The 26,339-nt window shown below is 53.1% G+C and overlaps 1 protein-coding gene across 1 annotated transcript; it reads right to left on the reverse strand.

Annotated features, from left to right (window-relative positions):
- Positions 1-968: 968 nt before the first annotated feature.
- On the reverse strand, positions 969-24,624 carry LOC108864809 (transcription factor LBX1-like). Its single transcript, XM_029112603.1, has 3 exons — positions 23,940-24,624; positions 9,553-9,642; positions 969-1,555 (listed from the first exon to the last, which is right to left on the reverse strand). The coding sequence occupies exons 1-3, from the start codon at positions 24,622-24,624 to the stop codon at positions 969-971; spliced, it is 1,362 nt and encodes a 453-aa protein (XP_028968436.1).
- Positions 24,625-26,339: the final 1,715 nt, after the last annotated feature.

Genomic DNA, 26,339 nt, shown 5'->3' on the forward strand with positions numbered 1-26,339 from the left:
AACAAACACGAACAAACGTGCGAAAGTGGCAGGGAAAATCTATCCAAACAAATTCCAGCTTCGCCATCGTTTCCACGTCGCGAGTCGTCGGGACGACAAGAAGAAAAATATCATAAAAAAAATATTTGGCAAGCAGCTGGATGGATGCCGTCTGAGTGAATCGAATCGACGGCTGCGTGAATATGGGAAGTCTTTTTTCAATCATGAATTTACACCGTTGTACGTCATCTCGGTCAGAGCGTTCAATTTGTCACCAGTTTCTCCTCTACAGGGAAAACATCAAGGATCCATCCCTGTCTGCTCGATCGGCCTTGAGTACTGTGCGCGCGTCCCGGACATCCCGTATAGTAGTAGCCCAGGACATTTCTAGGATTTACAGTGAGCAAGAGGCAAAAGCGACCTGCTATTCATTCTCGTCCGATTAGTCAGCATTTACACCGAACTGTTACAGATCATTCCGATCCTTCGAAATGTTTCCGTCTTTCGACTACTCTCAAGACACGAGCTCTCATTATGTCAAGTCAAGATACACAGACTATGTACAGGGTGGAACCGGGATCACCGAATCACGGCTGACGTCGCCGGATTAGAAACCTAGAATTTGCAGAATCGCTCTCCGACTCGTTCTTCCGCCCTTGAATGGGAGAAAGGCCTTGATGAAAAGCCTTTGATCCATCGATGCGTTTCCGACGACGTGGAAAAGCCTCACGCACCAACAAGCCGATGAAAAGAATTCCGACGATGGCGTCCGTGGAGATGAATGTCTGAATGTGTTCTGTTGGTTTCTTAATCCGTTGAGGACACGTTCCGATGAAGTCACTGATGATTGGTGGTCAGCGAATTTCGAGGTGATCAGTGTTCGAAGAGTGCTCGCACACACATTCACGCACCGGGTTTTCTGGTTCTTCTTCTTGATGAGGATTGAACTCGAACTGATCTGAGTCTAAAGGTAGACTGCTGCAAACCGCCTAGGGTCGGGGAGGAGACTGGCTGACTTTGACTTTTACGTCGTGTAGGGAGTGCGGTGAATTGACGGCTCTCTGATCCGCTTCGGCTGCTGCTGCCGCGACCGCAGCTGCTCGAAGGGAAACCGGAACTGCGCCGGGCACCTGCAGATGTCCCCCCACGAGTGCGGGGGACGCCGGGTGCCCGTGTTGTTGCGCAGCTTGGGCCTGCGCTTGTGCCACTGCCGAGGCAACTGCTGCTGCCTGGTGGAGGGCCTCCTTACTGAAATTGCAGCCCATTTCTTGAATGTTCTCGAGGAGGCTTTTATGCAGAGAGTGCATCTTCGCCGCATCCATGTCTTTCTTCAGCTCCTCCATGTCCCTCTTCAGCTTGGCGCGCCTATTCTGGAACCACGTGATAACCTGAGCGTTTGTCAAGCCTAGCGAAAGCGCGATTTCGTCTCGATCCGCTGGCGACAAATACTTCTGGTAGAGGAACCGTTTTTCCAACTCGAATATCTGATGATTCGTAAACGCAGTTCGGGACTTTCGCTTCTTCTTCGGTTGAGATGATCTGCTTCCGTACATTCCGTTCGGGTCCCGGACTCCTTCTGAAATGGAGACGAAGCGAGGTTAGATGTTATTTTCCATGCATCTGAGAATCCTTTTTTTTTCTCGCAGTTTTTCCCTTTTCCTTTCGAACGGGAAGAAGATCACGAATAGCCTACAACAGCAGCAGTAATTGTCGTCACATGTGGAATCGGAACGAACAATGACGGGTCTCGGTCTCGGATTGTCTCTCACGTGAGCGTGACCAGTGGCCTCAGTCGCTGACCAGGAAAACCCTCCGGGAGCCGAGCGGCTCCCTTGGAGCTGAGTCGTACGGTTTCCCCCTCTTCAAGCGATGAGAGATTTGATCTCATGACGAGCTTGACAACAAGTCGCCTCCATAGACGCCTAACCGCTTGGTCTAGCGACACCAGTTCCTCTGTCTGTCTGTTTGTCGGTCGGTCCGTGTTTCCCCGGTCGCCCGATCGGTCCGTCGGTCGGTCGGTCGCTTGCTCATGAAAGAGCGAAGAGTGAGTGATTCAAACAGCAGCTCTATTTGTCACATAATGTGAGCGCGACAGGCGTGCAGCAGCAGTACAGGAGACACCAGTCGGCGGATCATGAACATTTTGAGTTCGCGGCCCCTCTATCAGATTCACACAGCCACTCATCCCCTCTCTCTTCCTCTTGTTCGCTCACCGACACTCCCTGTCTCTCTTCGCTCCCGGTTTAGCCGCCGCCACCGGCGAACAGGCAAGAAAGCTGATAGCCGTCCATGGGTCCAGTAGCGCATGTGCTTTAATACAACATTTACACACCACTTATAGGTACTACGGTAATCGTGACGACACGGCCGTGCCATATGTGTTGCCTTAGCGAATGCTGTTCCTCTTGTACAAGTTGTCGTTGCGGGGAACGCTCGTTTACTCTGCTTGAGGTAGAGAGCGTCCGCGGTCTGTCATCGAGAAACAAATCCAGGACAGTTTCGTGAAACAGCTCGTCGTGGACGGCTGCGCCGTTAATCGTGGCTGTTCGCTGGAAATCCTCTCGGAAAGGGAGTTTCAGCTAATTAGACGGAATTCGTCCAGCGAACTTGGCGTCATCATCGCCAGTCTCCGCGCGCACTGTATGACTGATCTTAGTTGGCGTCGTGGGCGTGGTCGTTTGTTGGCCGCTGTCGTATACGTGGCTGGCGGCAGGCCGCGTATTCATCGTCATTTTCAGCGACGCCTCCGGTGACAACTACGAAATGTCAGAGTCGTATGACATTCAGCTTGTCGTGAGGGACCATTTAACACCGCTCACTGCAGCGAGGCAGAGAGGCGGTGCGGAAGAGTTGACATTAATTTGGCCCTACGTCGGTCGGGTCTACGCCGCCGTAAGTATGGGACACCCGGGAAAACGTACGTAGCTCAAGGCCTGCGAGGAGACGGAGGTAGCATTCAGGGAGAGGGAGGGGCAGGTGATAAGGCACCAAGGCATAATACAGCCGACCCGCTTCGAGGACGTGAGGTTCCTATATCGTCCCGTTTATCTTGGCTATTTGTCTCTCTCTTCCGCGGAGAGCCCGTGTAGTTTCGCATACGGCGAACTCCGTCTGACCGGTGGGCAACGAGCAGCGTAAGCGATGCGCGAATTTCGAGCCAAACGCTGAATTCGGCCCGCGAGCGAACGGCCGGCCGCGTGAGCACGTTGCGCAACCTCTGCGAGAAGCGAATCTCGCAGAGGAGCACATAACGGCCCTCGGGAGCCGAACCTCCGACTGCGACGCGTAATGATGACGACGTTCTCACTGGAAGCGTAAATTTCGTTGACGGCCCCGTCAGAGAATTATTATGATGTCTAGGCAGCTTACGACGCACGTGCTTCCAACTGTTAGCAAGCACGACGGTCACGACCACGTTACCGCTACCACCGTCGCTTCGCCGACAGCCTCAATGATCACGGGATCCTTTTCGTCATCGGTTTGTGAACGTTTGAGCGACAGAAGTTCCCGCACGCGGTGCTGTCGGAGAGACTCCCTCCTGAGCAGAAAAAAAAATCAAGCACGGGCGAAATTGAGCGAAATTGACCGGTACATACAATGGTGGTCAAGCGGTGGTTTCCGTAAGGCACCGACTTGATGAATCGCCGAATAATTACCGGACTTGATTAAAACAGCGTCCCATTGAACGATTGCGTGGGTTTGGTCTTGTAGCCCGCCATCAAGCGCCAGCCATCACCAGGAACCACCCAGTCCCGAGCCGCAGTAATGCGGCGCTATCGGATTATGGAATCGGATCTCGGACAAGAAGCGAGAACAGAATCTCATCCGATGATTCACCCGACCCTGCTCGGGCTCCGAGTCTTGGAGATTCCGAGTTCGCATAGGCTCAGGGACATCCATCCGGTTACGGGAACCCGCGATGCTGGCGATCGCCGATTTCGGTTTGCTGGATGTTTTATTTAAGTTTTTACCGCGGCCACGCTTCTGGGGCCGCGAGACGCGCCCGATTCGTGAGCAGCAGTCCTGATTTACGGTAATATAGCGAGGCGCAAGTCTTCGCGCCTTCACCGGATGACGACTTCATCAGGCTCCGCCGGTAGGTTGGTTGGTCCGCTCGTTCGTCCGTCCGTCGGTTGCTTCGTTCAACGTCGTCGTACATTCTAACTGAAACCACCCACGTGATTCTGCGTTCCTCAAATTTCCATTATCTTCGAGCTATGCGCTCGGGCTTTGTCGAAATAGTGCCACGCAGCGATGTCGCTTTCGAGAACGGCGATTCGCTGGCGGGGTATTGCCACCGCTCGGGCTGGTTCGTTTGGTCGTCGATTGGTCGTGACGTCCACTGTGGTCCGCAGCGTTATCGTAGTTCAGAATTGCTCAATCAGCCGCTCGACCAAGCTCTCGACGTAAGCGGCTTCCAACTGACGACGACCCCCCGAGGACTCCAATAAGCTTCCTGTTATATCCCTCATTACACCTCCACATCGCGTTGTAGCGCCGCGTGATTTCCCCGTCTGGTCGCTGGTCTCTAATCGTCCGGAGCAGTTAAATTATCGACCGGACGGAGTCCGAGACTCCGATGAGGCCAATTATCAGTTGTCCAGACCGAAACTCACCATTGATCGCCTAATATCTGGGTTATTATACATCCCCAGAGAACATGTCTGACCTCGAGTGGTCCGACTTTGCCCCGGTTCCTTCGGCACGCTGAGCTTAGTATCCGGATCCTTTCGATTCTCAGGTCTCCACCTCGACTTCTGTCGCTGTCAGCAGACCGTCTCAGGCAAACAGACCTCGACGATGGGCTTCCACTCGAGATCACAGTGCGACTACCCCACGTTTCGTATGAGATGACAAGCGAGAGAAATGGAGTACGCATTCCAACGGGGTGTTAGTCAGCTTCAGTTCAGCCGCCCAGCTCGGTCATAATTTGTCGCACAGTCGAGTGGTTGGGGGAAACGCCCCCAGCCGAGCCAGCAAGTGCGTTCACCGAGAAAGACCCCACAACTGGGCCTGTAAGTGCGTGTTTGTGTTTCCCTTCGTTCTCCTGCTGGTGCTGCTGCTCCCAGGAGAACGACGCATTCGGCACGGTGAGCGACACTTCCGGCAGGAAGGCAGGAAGGCAAGCATGCATGCTCGTCCGCTAGGACCGTTTACTTGCTGCTTTGCTTCCTTCCATCTAAATCGCTATGGTAACCGTCTTCGGCTGTTCCTCAGGTCGTGTCAGCACGTGCTCCCGCCACACACAAGGAAGGCTAACGAAGGAGTGAAACCGGATGGAAAGCGGGTGTTTATTGCATTGGAATTCTCAAGACCTCGCCGAACAAACACGAGCGTATATTGCTCGGAGCCTTTCATTTGCTGTTTCTCCCGGCTGCGGGCCGATGAGTCCACACGAATTTCAGAGAGAAATATCCCCGATAGTTTCGCGCATCGGCCATGACTCAATCTCGCAGGCAGCGTTTAGCGGAACATGGCTGGAGCAACGATGTGTGTGACCAAATGTACAAAAAACCGGGACAATAGTTCAGGTGTTCCCCTGAATTGAATCCGCACATAGGTGGCGGCTTCGGGAATCAAGTGCATGACTGCACGGCTCCGACTTTCTGAGGGGCTGGCGGTGGGAGGCACTAGGTAGGAGGTTTACCCCCCTCTCATGTGATGTGTATATGTGTTCAGCGATTCTTCAGCAACGCGTCGACAGCCACTATGAGTGCGCTCATTCGGAAAATACTATCGCTGCTCGTTTCACAATGGAGTGGAGTCAGAGACCAGTGTCGAGAGGAATAGCGACTCCTCTCTTCGCGGGGCTCGCAGCGGCTTCCTCCGTTTCGGACGGCGTTGGAGCGCCACCGACAGCTTCGCATTGAGACAAGCGCCGGGAGCGCATCACCGACCCACCGAGCGGTTCGTTTACATTCTGGGCCCTGACGGGCTACCCACGTGAGATGGGAATAGGTACAGCGCGTCGGAAGCATCGCCCCGGTACGCGGACTGGAGCCGCTTTATGCCTCATGGGATCACAACGGAACAAAGCGATCGACCTGCGCCGGAGTTTCCATAGTTCTCGGGGACCGACCGCGGCATCATTCCATAATAGAACGTACTTCGTTCCACGATGGGATCATCCGACACAGATCAAGCCACGAATCGAGCGCACTCGGTTACACATAGACTGCGGTCGGTCGGTAGGTCGGTCGTCGGCGGTTCAGTCACTGAGTCGAGTGGCTTTCACGCGAGATCCGAATCGGAATTATTTCTCTCAGAATCGGCTATCATTCAATGAAGCGATTGGTAAAGTGCGTGAGCGTGTAAGCGAATAGTCGACTCGGAGGGGGATTGCCTAACACGCGCTTGGATAGGCGGAGACGAACCGGTGCTCCCGTGGCGGACTGATAGAAATTCCATTGTGGAGCGCATCAAACGCGCGCGAACTTTGGAGTAATTTCACGCCGCTGGGTACGATTGTTTTTCGGTCGATCGTTTTAGTCGCTCGGATACTCATATTCGAGCATAATCACGAAACGGAACGGGATCGGACTCTCGGCTTGGTTCTGAGCGCGAGTCAGATCCCGACTCGACCCGGGCTCGAGCCGTGGATCCCGAGTATATTCCTCTCATAGGATCAGAATACCGAAATGGATATCAATTTTGAGTGCAGCATGCTCTCAACGAACTGAAGCGGACGCCTGTATTAATCCATCCAGGGAGGCGCAAGAAATGGACGGCAGTCGATATTCCGATTATCGTACAGAGCGGGAATCGAGCGAGCCGCTGATGGGTAAGGACAAGGAAGGGCTGAACTCATTGCTGTGACATCGATCCCGAGGCTCCGAGAAGTTCCCGAGCGATCGTCTCCCCGGGAATAACGACGACGGCACCGCAGCGGCTGACTGGTGGGTTCTTCCGTGGGCACCGTCCGGCCGGCTGGCTCGCTGGCGGGCTCAGGAGCAAAAAGGAGAGCGAGGATCCTTTCTCAGAAGCCAAGGGCTATCTTGCGCCTCCCACGGAGCAGCAGGCAGTATACGGGACCACCCATCCCCGCCGACGCCGCCATGTTGGCTTGCTCGGCGGCTCCTCCGCCACGGCTAACGCACTGACTTACTGCTGTTCATTATCTCTGTCTAGTTGTTGTCCTGACTGTTGTACCTCCTCCTTCCCGACGTCGTCGTCGACACCGCGCTCTCTCGAGACCCTCATTTTCCGCTTCTTTGCTTTGCACATCCCCGCTTGCGTGTGGGTCACGTTAGACGTTAGAGAGTTGTCGTCGCGCATGTCTGACCGCTTTTTGTTCGATCCGAGCTAGACTCGTTCACAATGGCTAGCAAAAAATCACAAACTCGCTTCAATCTCTCTCGTCAATAGCAAATTGATTCGGAGGGCAGCGAGCGATTCGCGCCCCTACCAACAGCCGTCTACCCATTCTATTTCATCCTATTCAAGCGACGACAAGAGTGCTTTGTGCGATGTCGTTATGAATCACGGTTAGAGTTCGCCGTCAGAGCGCTTTTTCGACCGCGTAATCGTCTATTTCACCCGGACCGAGCCAGCTACGACGAGATACGACTCCTCGAATAAACTCTGAGTGAGTGAGCCCTTCCACCTGCTGGCTGGCTGGCTGGCTGGCTTGCTCACTCCAAACAGAGTCGCAGCTTTCCGTGACTGATTCCGAAGGACGTTGTCGTGCAGCACAGGGGGACAATGCTGTGTAACATTAGCAATGCATTTAGCGAATGAGACCGAGCTAACGGACGGACAGGAGGGCATTAGGACGACGGAGCTCCACCGACGCAGGGGTATCCGGCGCACGTCGCCAGCCGCAAGCAGGCATGAGTAGTAATTCAATTAGATGGTGGAACTCACGATAGATCATCACTATTACCGCCCACAAGATTATCTTCATCACAAGCGGCTTCGTCCTCATCATGAACATCAACTCGGCGGCGGCGGCGGCGGCGGCCATCACCGTCGAGCCTCGACGCAACAGAGCAGCAAGGTGATCAAGCCAGCGATATCTGAGTGTTGTCGTGAACGCTCCCCATCCGCGGCCGTGTACGATTCGATTTCCCCAGGAACTGCCGAAGTTGGAGCGTCGAAAATAAATAGGTTTTATTCGCAACGTCGACAGCTGAGAGAGACTTTATGTTGGAAGTGCTGCGGGATTCGTAGGTGATCGCTCGTCAGTCGGTCAGAACGCCCGTCCGCCCGCCCGCCAGCCTGTTTGTCGGCTCGTCTGTGGGCGCTGTCGGAGCGAGAGGGCAAGCCGAACACAAGTTTATGGAGCACGCTTCATAAATGAGGATCAGCGTAAATCATAGACAGCATTATGAGCCGCTGCCCACTGGGTCTCTGTCAGTCGACCTGCGAACATCTTGCGAAAGAGCGTCATAACTTGGGCTTTCGAGAAGACGTTCACCCCAGGTTCTGAAGGAGGAAAAACCCAGACTTGGGAATCCTGAACGAGCAGCCCAAGAGAAGGAAGGTTGTTCTCGTTCTAAGACATGCTCGGATTCGTCTTCCGATGCTTCCGTCACTCCCGATGCTCCTGCTTATGCGCAAAGATGTGGACTACGACGCTCGCTTGTCCGTCAGACGAGCCCTGCGCCCAGCATCGGTTGTTGTATTAATGGTAACACAGCAAATGAATGCGCCACTGGTGAGATCATTCATTGTCTCGGGTGTCTCGCAGCGTCTGTTCGCTGATGAGTAATTTGTACTCATTTCGCATCGGCTTTCTGTATTGGATGATGGACGAGAATGGATTTGTCGACGAGGCCCGTCCGTCCGGCAGTCCGCCCGGCTATGCGTCAATCCGTCCGACGATGCGAGAGCAGCAACGACACCCCGATCTATCTGCACGCACCGCAGCAGACACCCGTCAAACAATGCGATCTTTTCAACACGACCGCGGCATACGATCCGAGACAGCGTGCCTCGAAGTCACGTCAATGACAACAACATCGTCGCCTTCTCAGTGTCCGACGTCGCAGCGTTGGCGGACGTCAAAGGAATACGATTCACGTTGTACACAATTCCAATCCGACTCGACTCTGTACGCAGCCGAACCGATGGCGGCGAGCCCTCCCTTCACCTAATTGGCTCACGAAGGCGTCAACTAGTAACGGAACCTCATTTCTCGGCAGGACTCGTGAACGAGACGGCTTCAAAAGACGCCGCCGAACTGACGTCGAAGCCGATGGCTCTTGTATCTGACACGGATCTCTTGGGGCCTATCAGTCAGACGCTCGCACGGAATCCCCGGATCTTGCATGCGGAATCCCTGCAAACGACTCCGCACAGAATCCACAGGACTCGGTGTCACCGCTACTGAGATGCTAATGAGTGCTAATTCGTGAACTATCCGATGGGAAGAACGAGATTGCGGACTAACAGGAAACGGAGAGACGATCGGACGGAATACGCACAGATATCCAAACGGATGGACGGACGGCCGGACGGACAGACAGACAGAAAAACAGACGGAAAGACAAACAGATCCACCGCGAGGGGGAAACCACAGTGGGCGGATTCACAACGGAACGGAATTCGAGAAGATTTTCGATGTGATCGTACCTTCGAAATGGCTCAGAACATCGACATCGTGGTTTTGGTTTTCGGAGTTGAACGAAGCGGGAGACGATGAACTTGACGGAGAGAACTTACCTGCAAACAAAGGAACAGATCGATATGAGAGTTCACAGGTCACCTCGTGCTCACCGGAACGGAACAATGAGTGAAGGAATGAATGAGTAAATAAAATATACGACGTAATACGGGAAAGCCGACGCGACCCTAAAGTCTTGAAGCAGCGAGACCCATTCAAATGGGGGAATAAGTTGAGCACCGACTAAAAGTTCAATTTCCATATCGCGCAAATCGGCCATAAGCCGTCCCGGAGTCGAGACTTGGCCGCCACAGAATGGGCCTATGACTTCTTGACCGGAACCCGTTTTCATGCGCAATGCGCAGACAATTGTTGTCGCACGCGAAACTTCCACCCATTATGCCTTGATCCCTACTCGGCTTTGTTCTTTTGCTGCGCTCCGGTATCTTCTTGTGGCAAATCGACGAAAATATTCTTCGAGCTGAGGAATACCTGGCCAAATAAGGATCATACAATTTATGAACATTTCCCGGCAACCTCATGCGGCTCACGAGTTCGCATGTCTACCGGTATCCATGCATTCAGCGAGCGAGGAAGCAAGCACCCGCCCGCCCGACCGACAGACCAACCCAGGGGATTGGTCCGCGAAGCCGCCAGAGGACAGCGAGTTGAGGCTGCGGAGGCGGTGGCAACAACAGCAACAACAATTACAGCTCCCACCATTTTCAGAGGAGAGCTCGGGCTCGCTGCAATTAGCTTCCTCGTCGTCGGTGCCGCCGAAGTCGTTCAAGGCGGTTACGATGGAGCGCGGGATAATGGCCTGGCTCTCGCAGCTTCTGTTCCAGTTTACTAACACACCCGCGAACAGAAGCAACCGTGGAAGCGGATCTCGTTATTGTTGCCATCGTGGAACTCGTTGGTGTTGTTCCGCCGCAAAGAGAGTCGTTCAACCACTCACTCAGCCGGAGAATTCGTCAACAAATTGCGCTTGTGCGAAATCTACCGCCGATGGAACGAGCGACTGACGCGAACGTAGACGACAAGGGAGATAGCCAGCCCACGGCACGAACGCCACGCCTCAATATTTAGCCTGGTATTCTCACAGCCGAACATCTGGAAGATGGCTTCAACCCACAGGACCTCGAACTAATTGACCGCGGCATCAGAAGAACGAGCAGCAGCAGCAGCAGGAGCCAAAGGGCTGCTCGTTCATCTACGAATCTCTCTGAATATTTCTCGCCTTCCCTTTCTCGTTTCAGAGATCCGAATCCAGTGGAACCTCAGACGGGCACCTCGTCGAGCCGTTCGGCAGGAACGCTCAAAATGATCTCACGCACCCGACACTCCGATCGAAAACGCGCGTTTTCGCGGCGAGGCTTCCGCGTTCCGACGTGCGAGTGAGCTCGGGCTCTTGCTGTGTGCAATTGACTACCAATGGTAGCACTGGTCGAGGTGATAGAGGTTGTGGTCGTGGCGATCATCATTACACGCCTAACGAAGTCTAGCCAGCCAACCCGCTAGATTGAACGCGCCGCTCTTCAAAGCTACGCGCACCTCTTCGAAACAATGGATGGACACAGAAAGAACGAACGAGGGTTCACTCGCTTGGCCGCGCCGCCAGACTGAACAGCCTGCCGGTTGGCTCTTTCACTGGTCATCCCTCCTTTTTTTTGATCTCATCTAGCGACTCAAAGGCACCGCAGTGCCTCCCGCTCGAGGCCTAATTGAGATATGAAGCCTCGTGGACGAACCGCCGGACCACCACGTCTTCCAGCCAATCTGTTAAACGCTTGCCTTGAGTCGCGGAATCCGCCCAAATCAATGCGTTCTCCAATACGAACTCCGACCATTCGATCTAGAGTTCAGGTCGGAGATTCATCACACTCGTCGCAGAAGACCGCTTCGACTGCAGAAGACGATCTCGCGAAGTTACCGGGCACATGAGGCTCCAACATTCGCAGGGCTTCTCCCCGTCTCGATTCCCTCGGAGAAATATACGTCAACTGTGGTACAGAGGAAACGTATTCGGCGCTTCGGATCGCGAACCGTACGGCTGAACGGGGTTCGCTAATTTGAGCCAGAAGTGGGTTTCGTCAAGTAGCCGGGAGCGAGAACTGTAGCTCCCCTGTGAGGTGCCTCCCGACGCCTTCAAAGGAACCGGCGTTCCGTAGGGTCGCTTGTCGGCCTGCTCGGATGCCGTCGTTGTTTAGATATTTCTTTCTTCCTTCCTTCTTCTCTGCTTCATCGTCTTGGTTTTCTTGTTCTGTCTCCGCCGTTGTTTCTCCTTCAAATTGAGCTTCGCGCAGCGACTCGAGAGGAGTCGGCCGTTGCCGAAACGGTAGCCGCTGTTGTTTATCGCGGCAATATCTCTTCGGCGGGCGGAGAGACGACACGAAATAACAAATACCATTCGGCAAGACGGAGAGCCGAAGAGACGTGGTCGCGACCGATGATTTTATTCAGTGTTGGGAGCTTCCAGGCACGTCGGAAGCTTTTCGAGTCTACTGAAACCGGCTCGAAGCCTTGAATGACGCTCAGCCGCGCGGGGTCATCTTCCGAAATTTTGAAAGGTCGGTCCGAGTTGTCCTCTGCTGATTATCGATTCACGTCATCGCTGACGTCGAGAATCGGCGGCGTTCCGTCCTACCTATTGAGAAGCCAGCGTCGGAAAGACTTGATTTCATATGGTCGAGTATCTGATGTCACCACTCGACTCTCTCGACTTCGAGGACCGCTCGCCCGTGTGCGTTTGACGATTCGAATCGAGAATCGGGTTCTCTTTGCACCCGGAGCGCTCCTTCTTCTGATGGTATTCGCTCTTTAGATGTCGTTAGGACGAAATTCGACTCGACCGAGTCATTCGAATCGGGAAACCGATTGGAAGGAAGCGCTCGCTGGCGACTAGAGTGGCAACGCCGCGCAGAGCGAGCTCGAGTTCGTTCGAGAGCGGTCGAGGGAGAGGAGCAAGAACTGATGGAAAGCTAGCTCCAATGGGAGACAAATGGGCGACTCGATGGGAGCTGAGCTCGAAGGCCACCGACTGACTGAAGACTCGAAAGGGACCGGCCGCTCACTGTTATCGGAAAACACTTTAATAGTGATTAGTTCCGCGGAAATAATCGACTCTTTCGAACGCACAAACGAACGACAGGCCAGCGAGTGGACGGGAAAGGTCACGAAGGGATTAGAGATTGGCTGCCCACACAAACATCGCGAGCTGATTCACCATCGATTGCATCGTTCAAAGGGATGTCAACAACGCCGAGGTGACTCCGAGCGAGCGGAATTCGTTGTCGCTCACGAGCGGCCCGGCGTCTTTACGCCATCCGGAGAGTCGTGACGTTGAGATATAGAGCCCTTCGATTCATTTTCCGCGCGGACAGAAAATTATCCGGTGGTGTGTATAATCGAATTTCAGGAAGAAAATCTCCCGGCTCGATTCGGGAGCAGACGACGAGACGTCGCGGTCGGTCGTGTCTATTGGAGGCTCAGGTTTCAAAGTTTATCCAAGCTATTAGCCTTGTAGTACAGTTCGAGTCGTGGGGGCTGGTTCCCTGCGCCAGCGGATGGACCTTGTGCCTGCTTCGATGAAACCGGGCGGTCGGCCCCTTGAAACAAGATACGACTCTTCTACGGTTCTCGTTCTCTACTCTAATAATGGCCATAGTTGTTGTCCTTCCAGAAACGACACCAGATGTGCCGCTGCTGCTACATGTCCTCTGTACCTGCTCCGTTCAGACCGAAAAAAACTAATCAACCGAGATCCCGCAGCCGGCTGCGTCAGAGACAGTCCTGACTGGCCGCTCTGCCGGCAGGCCGGCCGGCTTGATCAGACAGACAGCCGCAACGAGTGTGTTGAACAGACGACATTTGACAAGTGCCTCGTATCTCGGACATTCAGGGTTTGCTGGACAATTGTTCAGGATTCTCTCGGTGCTCTCGCCGAGTCCGGCCCGATTACCGATGGATACTCGTCGCGCCGAGAACCGTACTCCGGCCCAAGCATATCTTCTGTTAATTGTAGTTTTCTGATTGAATCCGATCGCCGGAGAATTCCTCAGACCATGGGAGTGAAGAATCCCTCCGAATGGAGCGATTTCTCGACGGATTCCATCAGATTGAAGTCGGCAGTCGATATTAAGACCGTTAATCATATAATTAACTTCTTCATTCTTTTTCTCCCATGAAGTCTGAATCGAGACCCTCCTATTGAGAGGCTAGCGAGCAGGTCAGGTCGGCAAGAGCGGCGCTTCGTTTCAACTGACGGCGGCAACGACTGCACGCGTGAAGTCTTGAGTACTAATGATGTGGCCTGCCGAGAACCACCCCGAAGTTCAGCTGACGCCTGCATCTTGTACCCCTGAAGGCTGATTGCGTTACTTCTGTATATAGATACGAGGACTCCCGCCTCCTCAATGAGATCTCCCCTCATGATAGGCCGATGGATTCGCGTATGTTTCGAATCTTTTTCAGGAAATCGGGGAACGGGATCGAGACCCCTCCATTTTTCCTCTGCTCCGGCAGGAAAGCTCGACGCTCCTTAGAAGCATCGGGATCCTATTCAGAGGGCTCGCGTGCTCGGTCCTCCGATTCCGTGGACCTGCCGTTCGCCAAAATCTGAATTATCCCGTCGTTCGCTCGCCAGCATTGTCATTATCAAGAATCAATTGAGGTCTCTATCGGAAAGAGGACAAACAGATAGACAGAATCGATCATTCGATAGCGGTCGGTGCTGCCGCCGCTTGTTCAGGCGGTCGGCTGGTCGGTTGCTCGGCGCATGGTTTGTGTGGTAGATCTCAAATTGCTTCGTTCGCGAGTAACTTCAAATTGCTGTGCAAATGACTCGATCATGATCGGGCACGATTGTTCGTCAGTCGTGATCTCGACAGTGACACCATAGAACGAGCGTCCGGTCGGACATACCTATGTGCTACAGTCGGGAAGCGAAGTCAGACTACAAGCGATCATGGAGCCAATCCGACCTTGAGAGATTCCATCGTTTTTCCTGAGCGTCAGCCGCCTTAAGCCGAATTTCGATACTGTCGACGCTCCAAATTCCCGATTCGACCGCCAAGCATCGCGAGACACTTCCGCCGATTGGAGCGCGCTCCGATTCACGCCCGAGAACAGCGATATCCTGTCATGCAGGTGCACTTTCCTTTTATAGGATTGGATTACTGCGGTGTCGCTGTTGCTGACCGCTGGGATGAGCTCCGATGAATTATAAACGATTGCGAATATCGAAATATGAGTTTTGTCTCTATATCGCGACGAGAGAATATCCGCAATTTGTGATCACACGATTGTTCCGGTAGCTTCCACGGGCATCATCGTGCCAAGTTTTCTAACGACTCAACGCATCAAATTGAATCGCTTGAGTTCAATGCGGACAAAGCTCTGAAACGCATTCGACTTTCCCGTAGGATTGAGCTCGACTATCGCCCGGCTCTATTATTATTTCCATTATTATTATTGTTGTTGTCGCCGCCGTCGCTGTGGCTGTTGTGGTTGCCGCGGCGTCGCGATGACCGCTGCCATCTCTTCATCTGATTATATTGTAGCTCCGATGTCCCGAGCGCGGCGCGCCAGCTGGCTTTCGGACCTCTTTAGGCAGCAAAATTAATGTACTTTTTTGCCATACATTTTGTGAAATGGTTTTCGTATCACCTCGCGTCTAAAGAGAACTCAGAATCTGTCCGGTTGATCTACAAACCGCGGACGGGACGAATCGTTCGCGAAACACGTGGCGGGGAATATTCTGTTTTTCATGAAATTCCGATGAGAATGATTCATGATAATAATCAACCGAGGTGACTCTGGATTGGGAAGTCTTTCGGAATCTTCCGAATCGCATTCAGTTTCGAAGAAGGCGGAGAGTTACTTGTTCACGTTCCGCCTCAGCGTGAGGACTCGGAGCGTGCGGGGAAAGAGCAGACGCAGTAAGTCACCTCGAGAGATCCCGCGCTCTGCTCCGGAGAGGCATGGAGCGTTAGTGGGGTTGGACAACCACGAAAACGACGACCATGGGGGACGAGGGACGAACGGGGGAAGTCTTGGGGGGTCGGAATGTTAAGCGATTTCTCCCTGTTCCTCCCAGTGACTCTGCTCGCCCGAATACCGAGGGAGAGAGAGAGACCGGTTCATGGTTGTCCCGAGGCTTTGTCAAGTGTTTTTAGATCCACTACCGCCGAAGCTCTCGCCAGGAAGCTTTGGACGGACTGGCAGCTCCACCGTAGTAACAGTAGCGATGGTGGAAGCAGCAGCAGAAGCACCCCGGGTAATAGAAGCGCATAGACTGCAGTCGAAAGGTGCCAAGGAAGAGGAGAGACGCATTCTTCACCGGGAATACAAGAAAACCGCCTTGTACTTGGCGGGGCTAGCGATCTTTGGTGGCCTCTACCTGGTCGGCTCAGTCTGGGACACGCCGAAAGGTTCAAATTCTCTTTTCCGCCCTTGAGGAATGAAGTGAACTTCAGCCGCTTGTGATTCCCATGTCCCGGAATCCCAACGTCGAGTCCAACGTCTGTTCGGTGTTTTAATTCACTTTCTCCCTCAGTTCGGATCGACAACCGAAGAATGTCTCTGAACTCTGTGACCGGCAGGGAAATAGTGGAACACATCGACGGACCGATGGTACGAACGAGTCGGACAATGCGGCGTGTTGAGACAGGCCTGTTGTTCGACACTTGATGGAAACGGCCTCTGTCATGAGATGAGAGACAATTTTTGCTCCTTAACGAGCTCACTTCGTAGATTATATCTCGCCGTTCTAAGAACAATGCATTGTTAGTTAATCATGCCTCAACGACATATTTTCGACGCACCAGTTTCCCGAACGGCTGTCCGGACGCTCGGTAGGACGCGGTGGTCTCGGAACGCGTTTTTTGGTTCTACGCTTGCTCATCCAGACTACTAGGTATTGATTCGGAAGAATTTTGGTAGTTCATGTCCTCTGAGCTCCGAGCTATGTATGTACATCGATCGCAGGCGCAAGCTCCGAGGGCGCAGTATCTTGGAGGAGTCGTTGACTGGGGAAAACGGCAGGATCTCCCGTCCGGTCAGAAGTCAGTCGCGCAGGCTGGCAGGCAGGCGGGCACGTTAGTGGCTGTGTTAAGCGTCGCTATGGCGACAAGCAGCCCTCCCTTATGCTAGCGGTCTCCCCGGAAGTCCGAGCCCCGCCGAAAAGACCACCGGAACCCTTTCCCTTCGATTCCTAGCCCTGTCGAGTCCAAAACGGGGGCTCTAACTAATAACGCCCGCTCTATCATCATCATAATAATCGGCTATTTAGACGCACGTTTTGATTGGCCTAATGTAGTGGATATGCTATGTGACCACCGTGCTCGTCCGAGGCCGCCCTTCTCCTCGCGATTGCTTCCCCCGTACGGTATCTATTTAGAGTTCAATATAATTGAGCCTGGTCCGCCTAAGAACGACGGGGGTCGGCGGCGAAACTGCACGAGGTTCACATTCGATATATCATCGATACGTGATTGATAAAGGACGATTCTTCAATCTTACTGGGCGTTCGTTAAATGCCCTACGGCTCTGAGTTGAGAGGAAGCGATCTCGGTGTGTTCCCGAGTCGTAATATTTTATGTTAAAATAAACGTCAAACAATCCATTTGTCGACTTGAGCCTTGGACCCACCCTCGGTAATGGAGAAGAGTCGCATCACCGCCATCATCATCGTCGTTGCCGTCAGTCAAGGGCGGTGTTGGTGACTCTGATGACTTTCGGATGAACCAAGCGGCAAACGAACATTCGAACCATTCGACAAATCGGTATGCGACCGACTTCTACATACGTCGTCGTCCGAGTAATGGTAATGAGCATCCCCCGACAATCAAGTACAGCTGACGAAATTCCCTGAGGTCGCCCACCTCTCTCCACCGTCCCGGAACAAAGTGGACAGTCGGTGACTCCGATGCGAACTGACCTCAGGCTAACCCCACTCATGACAAATCGAGTGGTGGAGCCGGCAATCGATCGGCGATTCACTTGGATGAACCAATAAACAGGAGGAGCAGGTGACCGTAATACGTGAATCGAATGACTCCCAGCCGGGAGCTCGTGTGACGGCCATTTTAAGCGGGGATTCCAGCGTGGGAAGCATCGGATGGGATTGAGATAACGTAGAGACTGTTTATTTGGATCTTATCGACTCGATCACACAGAGCGACAGTTGAAGATCTCGCGGTTGCTTTCAGTGACCCAAATGCATAGTTTCGGAGACGACCAGGCGCGGGGTGAGGACTCACAAGAGACACAGAGCGATTCTCGGTGAGATTGGCACCAGATCGGATAGCCCACAAATCAAGCGAGCGACCGACGTTGAATGACAGGGCAGTCGTGATTCGCTCCGAGACGGGTCGAACGACGAGATGACGAACGAAGTAATGATCCGTCTCGAGGTCTCTTACCAATTAATATGATGTAACGAAGAACACCATGGGCGAGTAACCCGAGATCCATTAGAGAGGCTCATCCTCGAGCCACGAACTCGCTATACTCAATTTTTTCGCTTCCCCTCAAGTCTGCTGTTGCCTCCTCCATAACCGAGATCATGGAAAAACCTCGGCACACATCGTCTTCGCAGGGTTCGCAATAGGATCGAAAACCTCACTCGTCCGGCTGTGCTTTTCAAAAAATCAAAGTCTCAGACACTTTATTGTGTCCCCCGCGCTCGTGGAAGATTTTACTCTCGTTTCGCTGATGTTCAGTCTTGGTCAAGTATGTGACTAGGGATTGACGATTCCAGCTGACTGGTTAAATCATCGGTGCGGCGGCAGGAGCCGAGATCAGCGACCGGTATCGAGCTCCTGCGTTGGAATAACATCGGTAATCCCTCATTGGAGAGATGATATCGTTTCGAGCCACATCAGCGCTAAATCCCCCTTCCAAGCTGATGACACCCCATGTTCATTCGCAGATCTGATCAGCCTCTCGCTCTCGTGCCCGTCAACGGCCGTACTATCGAGCGATTGTCGGTTACTGTTGGTGCTTATCCTTGAGTCTGCAGGGTCAGCCCGAAAATTCAGACATTTGTCTGGGATCCCCGATCGGGCAACAGACGAACTCGCGTGGTAATAATAAAATTAATGGCACAGGAATCTTGTGCGGGACGAGCAGATGCGAAGAGCCGCGAGTACTTAGCTACAATAAGAATTAGTTATACACGACTGATGGTGATCACGTACTCTCGGCACGGCGAGCGACACACTGGCGCGCGGAAGGTAGACGGGTATACTGGAGGCATATCAACTCACGTCCATTGCTCATAGGGCTTGTAGAGAGCGTGGCCGATGGTCAGAGCTGGCGGGACGAGCAGATTAACGAACGACCGAACGAACGGACAAAGCCCGCGTTGGATGGAGACATAGATAGATAGATACCCGAGCGAGTGAGCGAACGAGCGAGCGGGAGACGGACGGATTGACGCAGCAAACTAGACCACTGTATAGTAGATGCGGTGAAGTTTCCGAATGAACAGCAGCTCTATTTATCGCGTCCTGTAGTCAACGATGCCAGGTAGAGCGCTGTCGAGCTCGAGACCGCTGCGACCGGTGATGCTCTGCTGCGTGCGTGACCACCGATGCTAAGACGACACTCACTTACGGGAGACTTCCACAAAATTAATTCTTTGTTTTCACAAGAGCTGTCCCGTCCGGCCATGTGACCGAGCGGGTGAGCGAGGCGGACAAGAACTATCAACGAAACGCTCTCACAACTCGAAAGCAACGAGACAGAGAGATCGCTCGTTCGTTCGCGAAATAGTGCTGGAAAAACTAGCAATCAATAATGCTGCTGCCGGTGCCACCACCTCGCCACCACAAACCATCAGAGAAGCTCATGGGGAGAGCCGAATCGCGAGAAAGAGATTTCATACAGCGAGCACGGCGACGACGAGATTGAAAAAGGCCCCATCGTTCTTCCTTAAGGGTCCTAGTCACCCTGCCTAGTCTTGGCCGGCTGGCCGCCGGTCGGCCGGCCTGGCTAGTCGGTCGGTCGGTTCGACTCTTCACCAGGAAAGAAAAGGCGGGTATTCTTTATTTTATTTACATTCACAAGGGTCTGCCTGCGGGTGAGCCGCGAAAATGCGGGAACGCAGCTACAACGGGTGGGCATCTCGAACGTTCCTCGATTCTAAAAAGCAGGACTAGTGCGCGGACCTTCAAAGACTCGCTGCTGTAGCCGCTGCCAATTAGAGTCTTTGAAGGTTCCGCTAAACAAACGCGTTGTCAAACATTTCTGATTCGATTGAATCTCTATCTTCCCCAGTTCGGGCTCTGCTCTCGGCGAGATGACAAATAAGGTTCCACGACATTACTGACTCACAAGTGAACGAGTTCCAGCCGACCTATGAACAACAATTCGAGGCGCCTCTCCGAACCTGTCAAGTCCGACGTGTGAGCAGCTCTGCATGATCCTGATCGCGCAGAGAAACGGTGCGGTGATTAGAGATGCCGGAGAGAACAGAACACTGTGGCCGACCCGACGCGCGACGGCTTCGGTCTACCGCTCACGTTGTCGAGCCGCGTCATATCGACTCGAGTTTCGGGGAAACCCTGTTGACCACCCGTTTCTGATTCCTGCTCTATCGGAAGTCCCGAATGGAGTATTACCGGAGCCTGCGTCCAGAATTCCACCTTTGAGATTCCAATCGAAACATTCATCACTTGCGTCGAACCGTCGGGTGGCTTCCGTGAAGCCTTTTTCGTGAATGGTATCGTCCGATCGAGCTCACTTCGGAAACTCCACCTTCCGCTTGAGAGAAAATCGAGGCGGGAAAGAGGTGACGAGAACATCGATTCTTCCGCGAAAGGTTTGCCCGAGAAATGTTCCAGGTGAAAGATCTCGTTTGCAGGCCCAATCCAGGCGAGGTCATCGCGACCCATCCTGGACTTTTATGAAGGGCAACAAAGGAAACCCAATATCCGTAACCGATCACCGGTTGTCGAATTCCGGCAGTCTCTAGCGCAGGTTCTCAATCATTTGAGCGGCTCCCATGTATCATCAGCAGTGCCAGACTGAGGAAAAGCGTGGATCTCTTTCAGTGAACTCGAGATCGCTACTCACGGATGGTAGATATTGAACATCAACGCGTTACTGAACTCCTCGAGTACGGTATTCGATACTTGTCTGAGGAAGGTCATCGGTAGCGAAGCCTTCAAAATCGCGGAGGATCACATGATCACAGCCGATGTCTTCCGTTCGTATCAGAAGTATTCATTTTCCGTCGGCGTTCTCCTTGTGCAGGCAGGATTCGAAGTGATCGACCGACGAGAACAGTTTCATGATCACAGGCGGCTGGCCCGGCAACAATAACGGATTCCTTCTCCTTTGAATGACTTCACGAACGCTTTCGGCTTTCTTCACTTTGAAGAAAGCCTCAGGAAACTTGTGTAGCCCCGCCAGTTTTGGGGGCGCCTCTGTATTAGGGAAGCATGCGTGGAATCTGAGAGTCGATGACGACACACCGATCGAAAACACTTCCTCCCCACATACCTGCCCCTCCGTTTCCCTCCGACGGAATAAGCATAAGTCTTGCCAGACTCATCAGTTATTTTCAACGCGGGGCTTTTTAGTCAACGCGTGAATTCGTCAGAACGTCTTCGCCAAACTCTGAAGAGGGCGACTCGTGTCGGCCCACTCGTACCGGCCGGTATCATAGCCGGCGATTTCGAATAATTCGAGGACATCCGATCAATAGAGAGCGCATCGATTTGCAAGAAGCAGCAGCATGAGGTCATCCGATCGGTCGATATCCTGCCCCTATAACAGTCATTCATCCTGACACGCGTAGCGACAAACCAACTCATAAATGAACATCGGATGAGAAATTGGTCGCGCTGATTCTATCAACAAAAGATGCGCCTGAAAGCGTTGATGCCCGTTTCGCGGAACGGCCGGGCGATCGATGGGACACGACGGGCTTGGGGAAGTTTTCAACTCGGAAAAAAAATGTTTGCGATCGGAGAGCATCGTTCCCGCGACGTAGGGATACATCGACTCGATTCGGGGAAATGTAACGAAATTCCCTAAATCTGTCTCGTTTACGGGTCGCCTGCCTCGGACGGATGAGGTTGCTTTACGTTCGCTGGAAATTAGTATAAATGTGCCTCAGCAGCCGCTACGATGTGGCGATGGGAGAGTCGTTAACAACAAGATCATACTCCGATTTATGTCCCACCCGGTTTCGAGATGCGCAGAAAAGAAAAGCCGAAACAGAGCTGTAATCCAGTATGACGCAGGCGTATTATCCGGGATGAGCGCTTGAACTCCTAAGCGGCTTAAGTTGTAAATAAGTTTTCAGACAGCGCGCACAAGACGTCGTCACTCACACCTACATCGGGCTTCTTGACGAGTGGGATGAGTGCTTCGCGAATGATGAATTGGTCATGTGATCTGGTAAATGGTGGACAGAACCGAGAGTCTGACGCTCACGCGACTGACAGCCCGACGGAAACTTGAGCGTCGGACAAACCGAAAAACCGTCAGACCAAGCAATGGATTGAAAAAGACGTCGGCCACGAGCTGACAATAAGAAGAAGAAGCGAAGGCAGAACGGCGTTTTTTACGCCAAAAAATTGCCTTCCATTCAGACTGCATAAAAATAAAGTCGAATTTGTTTAACAAAATGCCAGCAGCGACCGGTTCCACTGGCAGATGAGGAGCTCTTGAATGGGAGACTCTAATCGACTGAGAGTACTGACTGACTGTCGGACTGCGAACCCGTCAGTCTGCCAGCCAGTCAGTTGCGGTTGTCAATCGAAATTTCGTATTTTCGGAGATCGGGAATGAGTGCTCAAATAATTGGCTAAGCAGTGCCGACGAGCCAGAGTTTGACCCGTCTTGCGTATTACCGTCGCTTCCCGCAGAAATCATCGGAAGAGCCGAAAGATCTCAGTCAGACAGACAGGAGACGGGAGCAGTGCTCCCGTGCTGCTCACCATATACGAGACTGGCTCATTACTCGAAAAAACCCGGAGCTCAAACCGAGCCCCGGGCTCAATGAAAAGCGAGCAATCGAAATCGTTACCGAGTTCTACTTTCGGATTCAGCGCCTTTTAGTAGCGATCAAAAAACCTGCTTGGTACCGGTTCGAGCATTGAGCGCAGAGAAAATCCACAAATCGAGGTACTATATGTACATCCGAATTCCCATCATTATTTTTGGTGGTTTTCCTCATAAGCTCAGACGAGAGAGACGACCCAGATCGGGCGGAAAAAAGCTCGGAACGATGGACCGACGGAGATACGAATTCGATCTGAGCCACAAATTAGCTGGTCGTGGTTTGGTCGCTCGACTGAAAAAGACAGCTGCTCCGATCGTCTGCCCAGCACGGTGGCGGACAGTCTCACTCTGTGCTTGACTGAGTGACTATGTGAAAGACCTTCATCATCGATTCGTTTGATGTGGCTTCGCGAGGTGAGATGATGCTCGGAGAATTTGCCAATCGGATCCAAATGATGGTGGTACCCCGCTCCTGAGCCCTAACAAAACTACGATTCTGACACCTCCTCTGCTGGTCGTGGTGGAGGCGGCGCAGCAGCAGCGCGGCGTACAGCTGTTCGAGCGCCACTTCGGATCGGTCGATCGGAGTGATCGTGGCGCCCTATCCTAATTCAAGCGGACCATCTACTATGTAGGTATTTGATCTCCCGATTGCGACAACAGTACAAACCGCAGTTGCCACGCAGAAGATTCGTGGATTCCTCAGACCTCACAGAGCCGCGGGAGGAAATCACGAAAAGACTGACGATTGGAGCGCGCGCGCGCCGTGAAATACACCACGATGGCGGTGACGCGAGGTGAACGATGGAACGAATCGAGCGCGGAAGTTGACCCGCGAGAGACAAGCAGCGAGAAAATGAGCAGTCAGAGAAAAGACTGTGAACTCCCGCCGTCTGCATCTCGCTCTTCATCGTCTTCAAAGAGGTCGAACTCCACAGCGGGAGGTGGACGATCAAACGAGGGAGCAGGCGCGATGTTTCAATCGCGCGACCTGTCCGCATACATTCGCACGACATTTGAGTTTTTTTTCTCACTCACTCAGAGCGAGCGCCTCTATCTCCATTTAGGTACTCTCGGCGCGGACACCGCTGTGTGGGATTCCGAAACCCAACGTAAACTTTGACCACCAGCAAACCGTTCACGGTATGAACCGCGAGTTTTTATGTTTCACACGCGTCTCAAAAAATCTCAAGTCAGTGATGATCACTAGGAAAAAATGCCGAATTCTCACAACGGTTCACTAGGTGGTAGGAGAAAAATTCATAAACAGAAAAAATGAATCTCATGAACAGTGTCGTGACGAAAACACCTACTACCTGGACCGACGGATAGCGCTTACCTAGAGCAGCCCTGTCCGCGTGCTCGAGGGTCTCGAAGGTTTTTGACGTCATCTCGAATAAAGCATCCAACGGTGAACTGTCGGCCTGGGGATCACCACCCGCCGCTGCCGCTTGACGTCTTGCGGCAGCTGCAGCAGCTGCGATTGCTGCTTGGTGTCGACGGTGCAAGAGTGCCGCCGCAGCCGTCGAAGCCGGACTTTCAGGTGAATCACTTTCTGAGATCGAGTCTTCGTCCGTCGACCGAGGACGTCTAGGAGGAGGGGGAGGCGTACCGTTCGGTGAATCCCACGGTCTCACGATTGCAGCTAACGAACTCATGGCAGCAGCCTGTTGTGCAGCTCTTTGAGCAGCTGCAGCAGCCGCTGCCGCCGCCGCTGCCGCGGCCGCGGCGGCAGCTGCCTGTTTATTGTGGTTCAGTATATCTTTGATGAAGAACGAGGTCAAGGGTTTGGGCTGTTGGTGCAGGGCGGGCGCTACTGCGGGTTCCGCCGACGTCGAGCGTACGGCTTCGGCTACCCGAGCCCTTTTGGGTTGGAAATAGGATTCGGCGTCGGAGGAGCAATCCTCGACGTCGAGAAGTTCTTCATCCTCGTCGTGCGCCACAGGATGCGGTGACGTTTGCGCAATCGGAACACTGTCAGGTTCTGAACGGCTGCCCGTACTCGAACAGTCATCGGTGGCCATTGGTTGTCGGAAAGTTTCTCTCAACACAGGAGCAGAGCTTTTGATGTATAGGTACCTGGTGTCCCCGTCAGCTGGTGGTGCGGCGTTCGAAATCGTCCCCGAAATCGTCCCCGAAATCACGAGTTCAGTTTCACCTGTTCTTCGCGCACTCTTCACTGGGTCGGAAGCTCATCGCGAACGCACTCAACTGTTCTCCTCCCGGACTCCGATGATTATGCTAACGATGATGGTGACGACCGAAGTTGTTGTGATGAGAAGAGTAACAGCGGTAATAAATCAGCAATGAAAATCTTGAGAAATTCATCAATCAGTGGGTCGATCGAGTCAGATCGATGACTTCTGCTGGTACGAAATTAGCCGATTCGTGCATCGATCGAGGGTACTAATTCAACCAGTCACCAGTCGAACTCCTCGGAACAATAAACTCAGGGTCCATGGTTACAACACGTGGAGAAACTCTGCGGGCCGCTGGGCTCGTTCTCTGCCGTGCTTCGCCCACTGTCTGCTCGCCAACAGAGCACTCGGAAGGTTCGTTTGTCCCTCCAGCCGAGTGATTTCGACGGCTAGACCGTTTTTCGGTGCGGCTTAGCCAGGAACATGAGCAGCACAAGCCGTAGCGGCACCGGCGTCAGCAGCACAAGACCAGCAGTCAGTAGTGGACTTCACGATCTGAGATGTTGCGCTGCTAACGACCAAGAGGTTGCAGACGAGGGCGGAGCCTCAGCCGGAGTGGGCGGTCCGGAGGCGGCGCATCAGAACAATTCTTATGTAATATGGGAAGGAGGGATGTCGACACCTTTTTCCGATATTATTATACATATAACAACTCCCTTCTGACGTTCTGACTTGCGGCGATGGCGGCGACGTGGTGATGATGGTGGCGGCGGCGACGACGACGACGGAAATTCGCGGGTGAAAAGAAGGAGAAAACCTGCACCAGAAAAATTCCGGGAATTCGGGAAAGCAGAACGAAATGATTCTACTCGACTCCAAATTTGAAATCAACACCTAATCGATGGAAGGGTATCGCCATGCCTCTCAACAGGTTTATCAACAGCTCAAGACAGAGGAACATGCCGGGGGAACAATTTAAAAAAAGAAAAAATGATGATTTCAGAGGGGGTAAATTATTTCTGAGAGCGGGAAAAGGCGGTCAACCTCTCAATGAAGTGTACGAGAAGTTTCGAAAAACGGTCATGCGATGAAGCAGGGGGAGTGGAGGACGGCGGGGTGTTGACGCGGCTCAATTCAATTATAGCTGTTGTCGTTGAACTAGTACGCGGGGGCCCCGGTTGCGTTGAGGTGTGAATAGAGACTCTGTGGAGACAGAAAAAGTGGGAGGGGTTGAAGGCGGCAGAGGAGAAAACAGAGGAAGAAGCGGAATGGAGAAGTGGGGGCGAGGTTGATGTCGAGACGACGACGCGAGTAAACAGTCATCGAAGCGAACCAAGCCGTAGCGGCGATCGAGGCAGCTGCTCTTGTGTCTGTCTTGCTGAACGGCTGACTGGCGGTCTATCCGCTGCTTGCCAGCCTGCTAGCCAGCCAGCCAGCCTGCCTACCTACCTACCTACCTACCGGAGTTTAAGTATAAGTTCGAGAAACGCTTTACGCTAAAAGCCACCTGCGTCCGTCGATTCATTGTTCGCGTTTCTTCTCGATTCCAACAGCATTCGCTCGGGCAGCTCATGTTCAATGGCGGACTCGACCGTGCCTGG

Source organism: Galendromus occidentalis, unplaced genomic scaffold, assembly GCF_000255335.2.
Source record: "Galendromus occidentalis unplaced genomic scaffold, Mocc_1.1 scf7180000077520, whole genome shotgun sequence".
Lineage (NCBI taxonomy): Eukaryota > Metazoa > Arthropoda > Arachnida > Mesostigmata > Phytoseiidae > Galendromus > Galendromus occidentalis.

Bases quoted from the DNA above. Each gene is read 5' to 3' on its own strand.
- LOC108864809 (XM_029112603.1), bottom strand. From the start codon at position 24,624: ATGGCCACCGATGACTGTTCGAGTACGGGCAGCCGTTCAGAACCTGAC. The intron at 9,643-23,939 runs GTAAGCGCTATC...CTTTGTTTGCAG, and splicing joins CGCGGACAGGGCTGCTCTAG to GTAAGTTCTCTCCGTCAAGT. The intron at 1,556-9,552 runs GTACGATCACAT...TCTCCATTTCAG, and splicing joins TGTTCTGAGCCATTTCGAAG to AAGGAGTCCGGGACCCGAAC.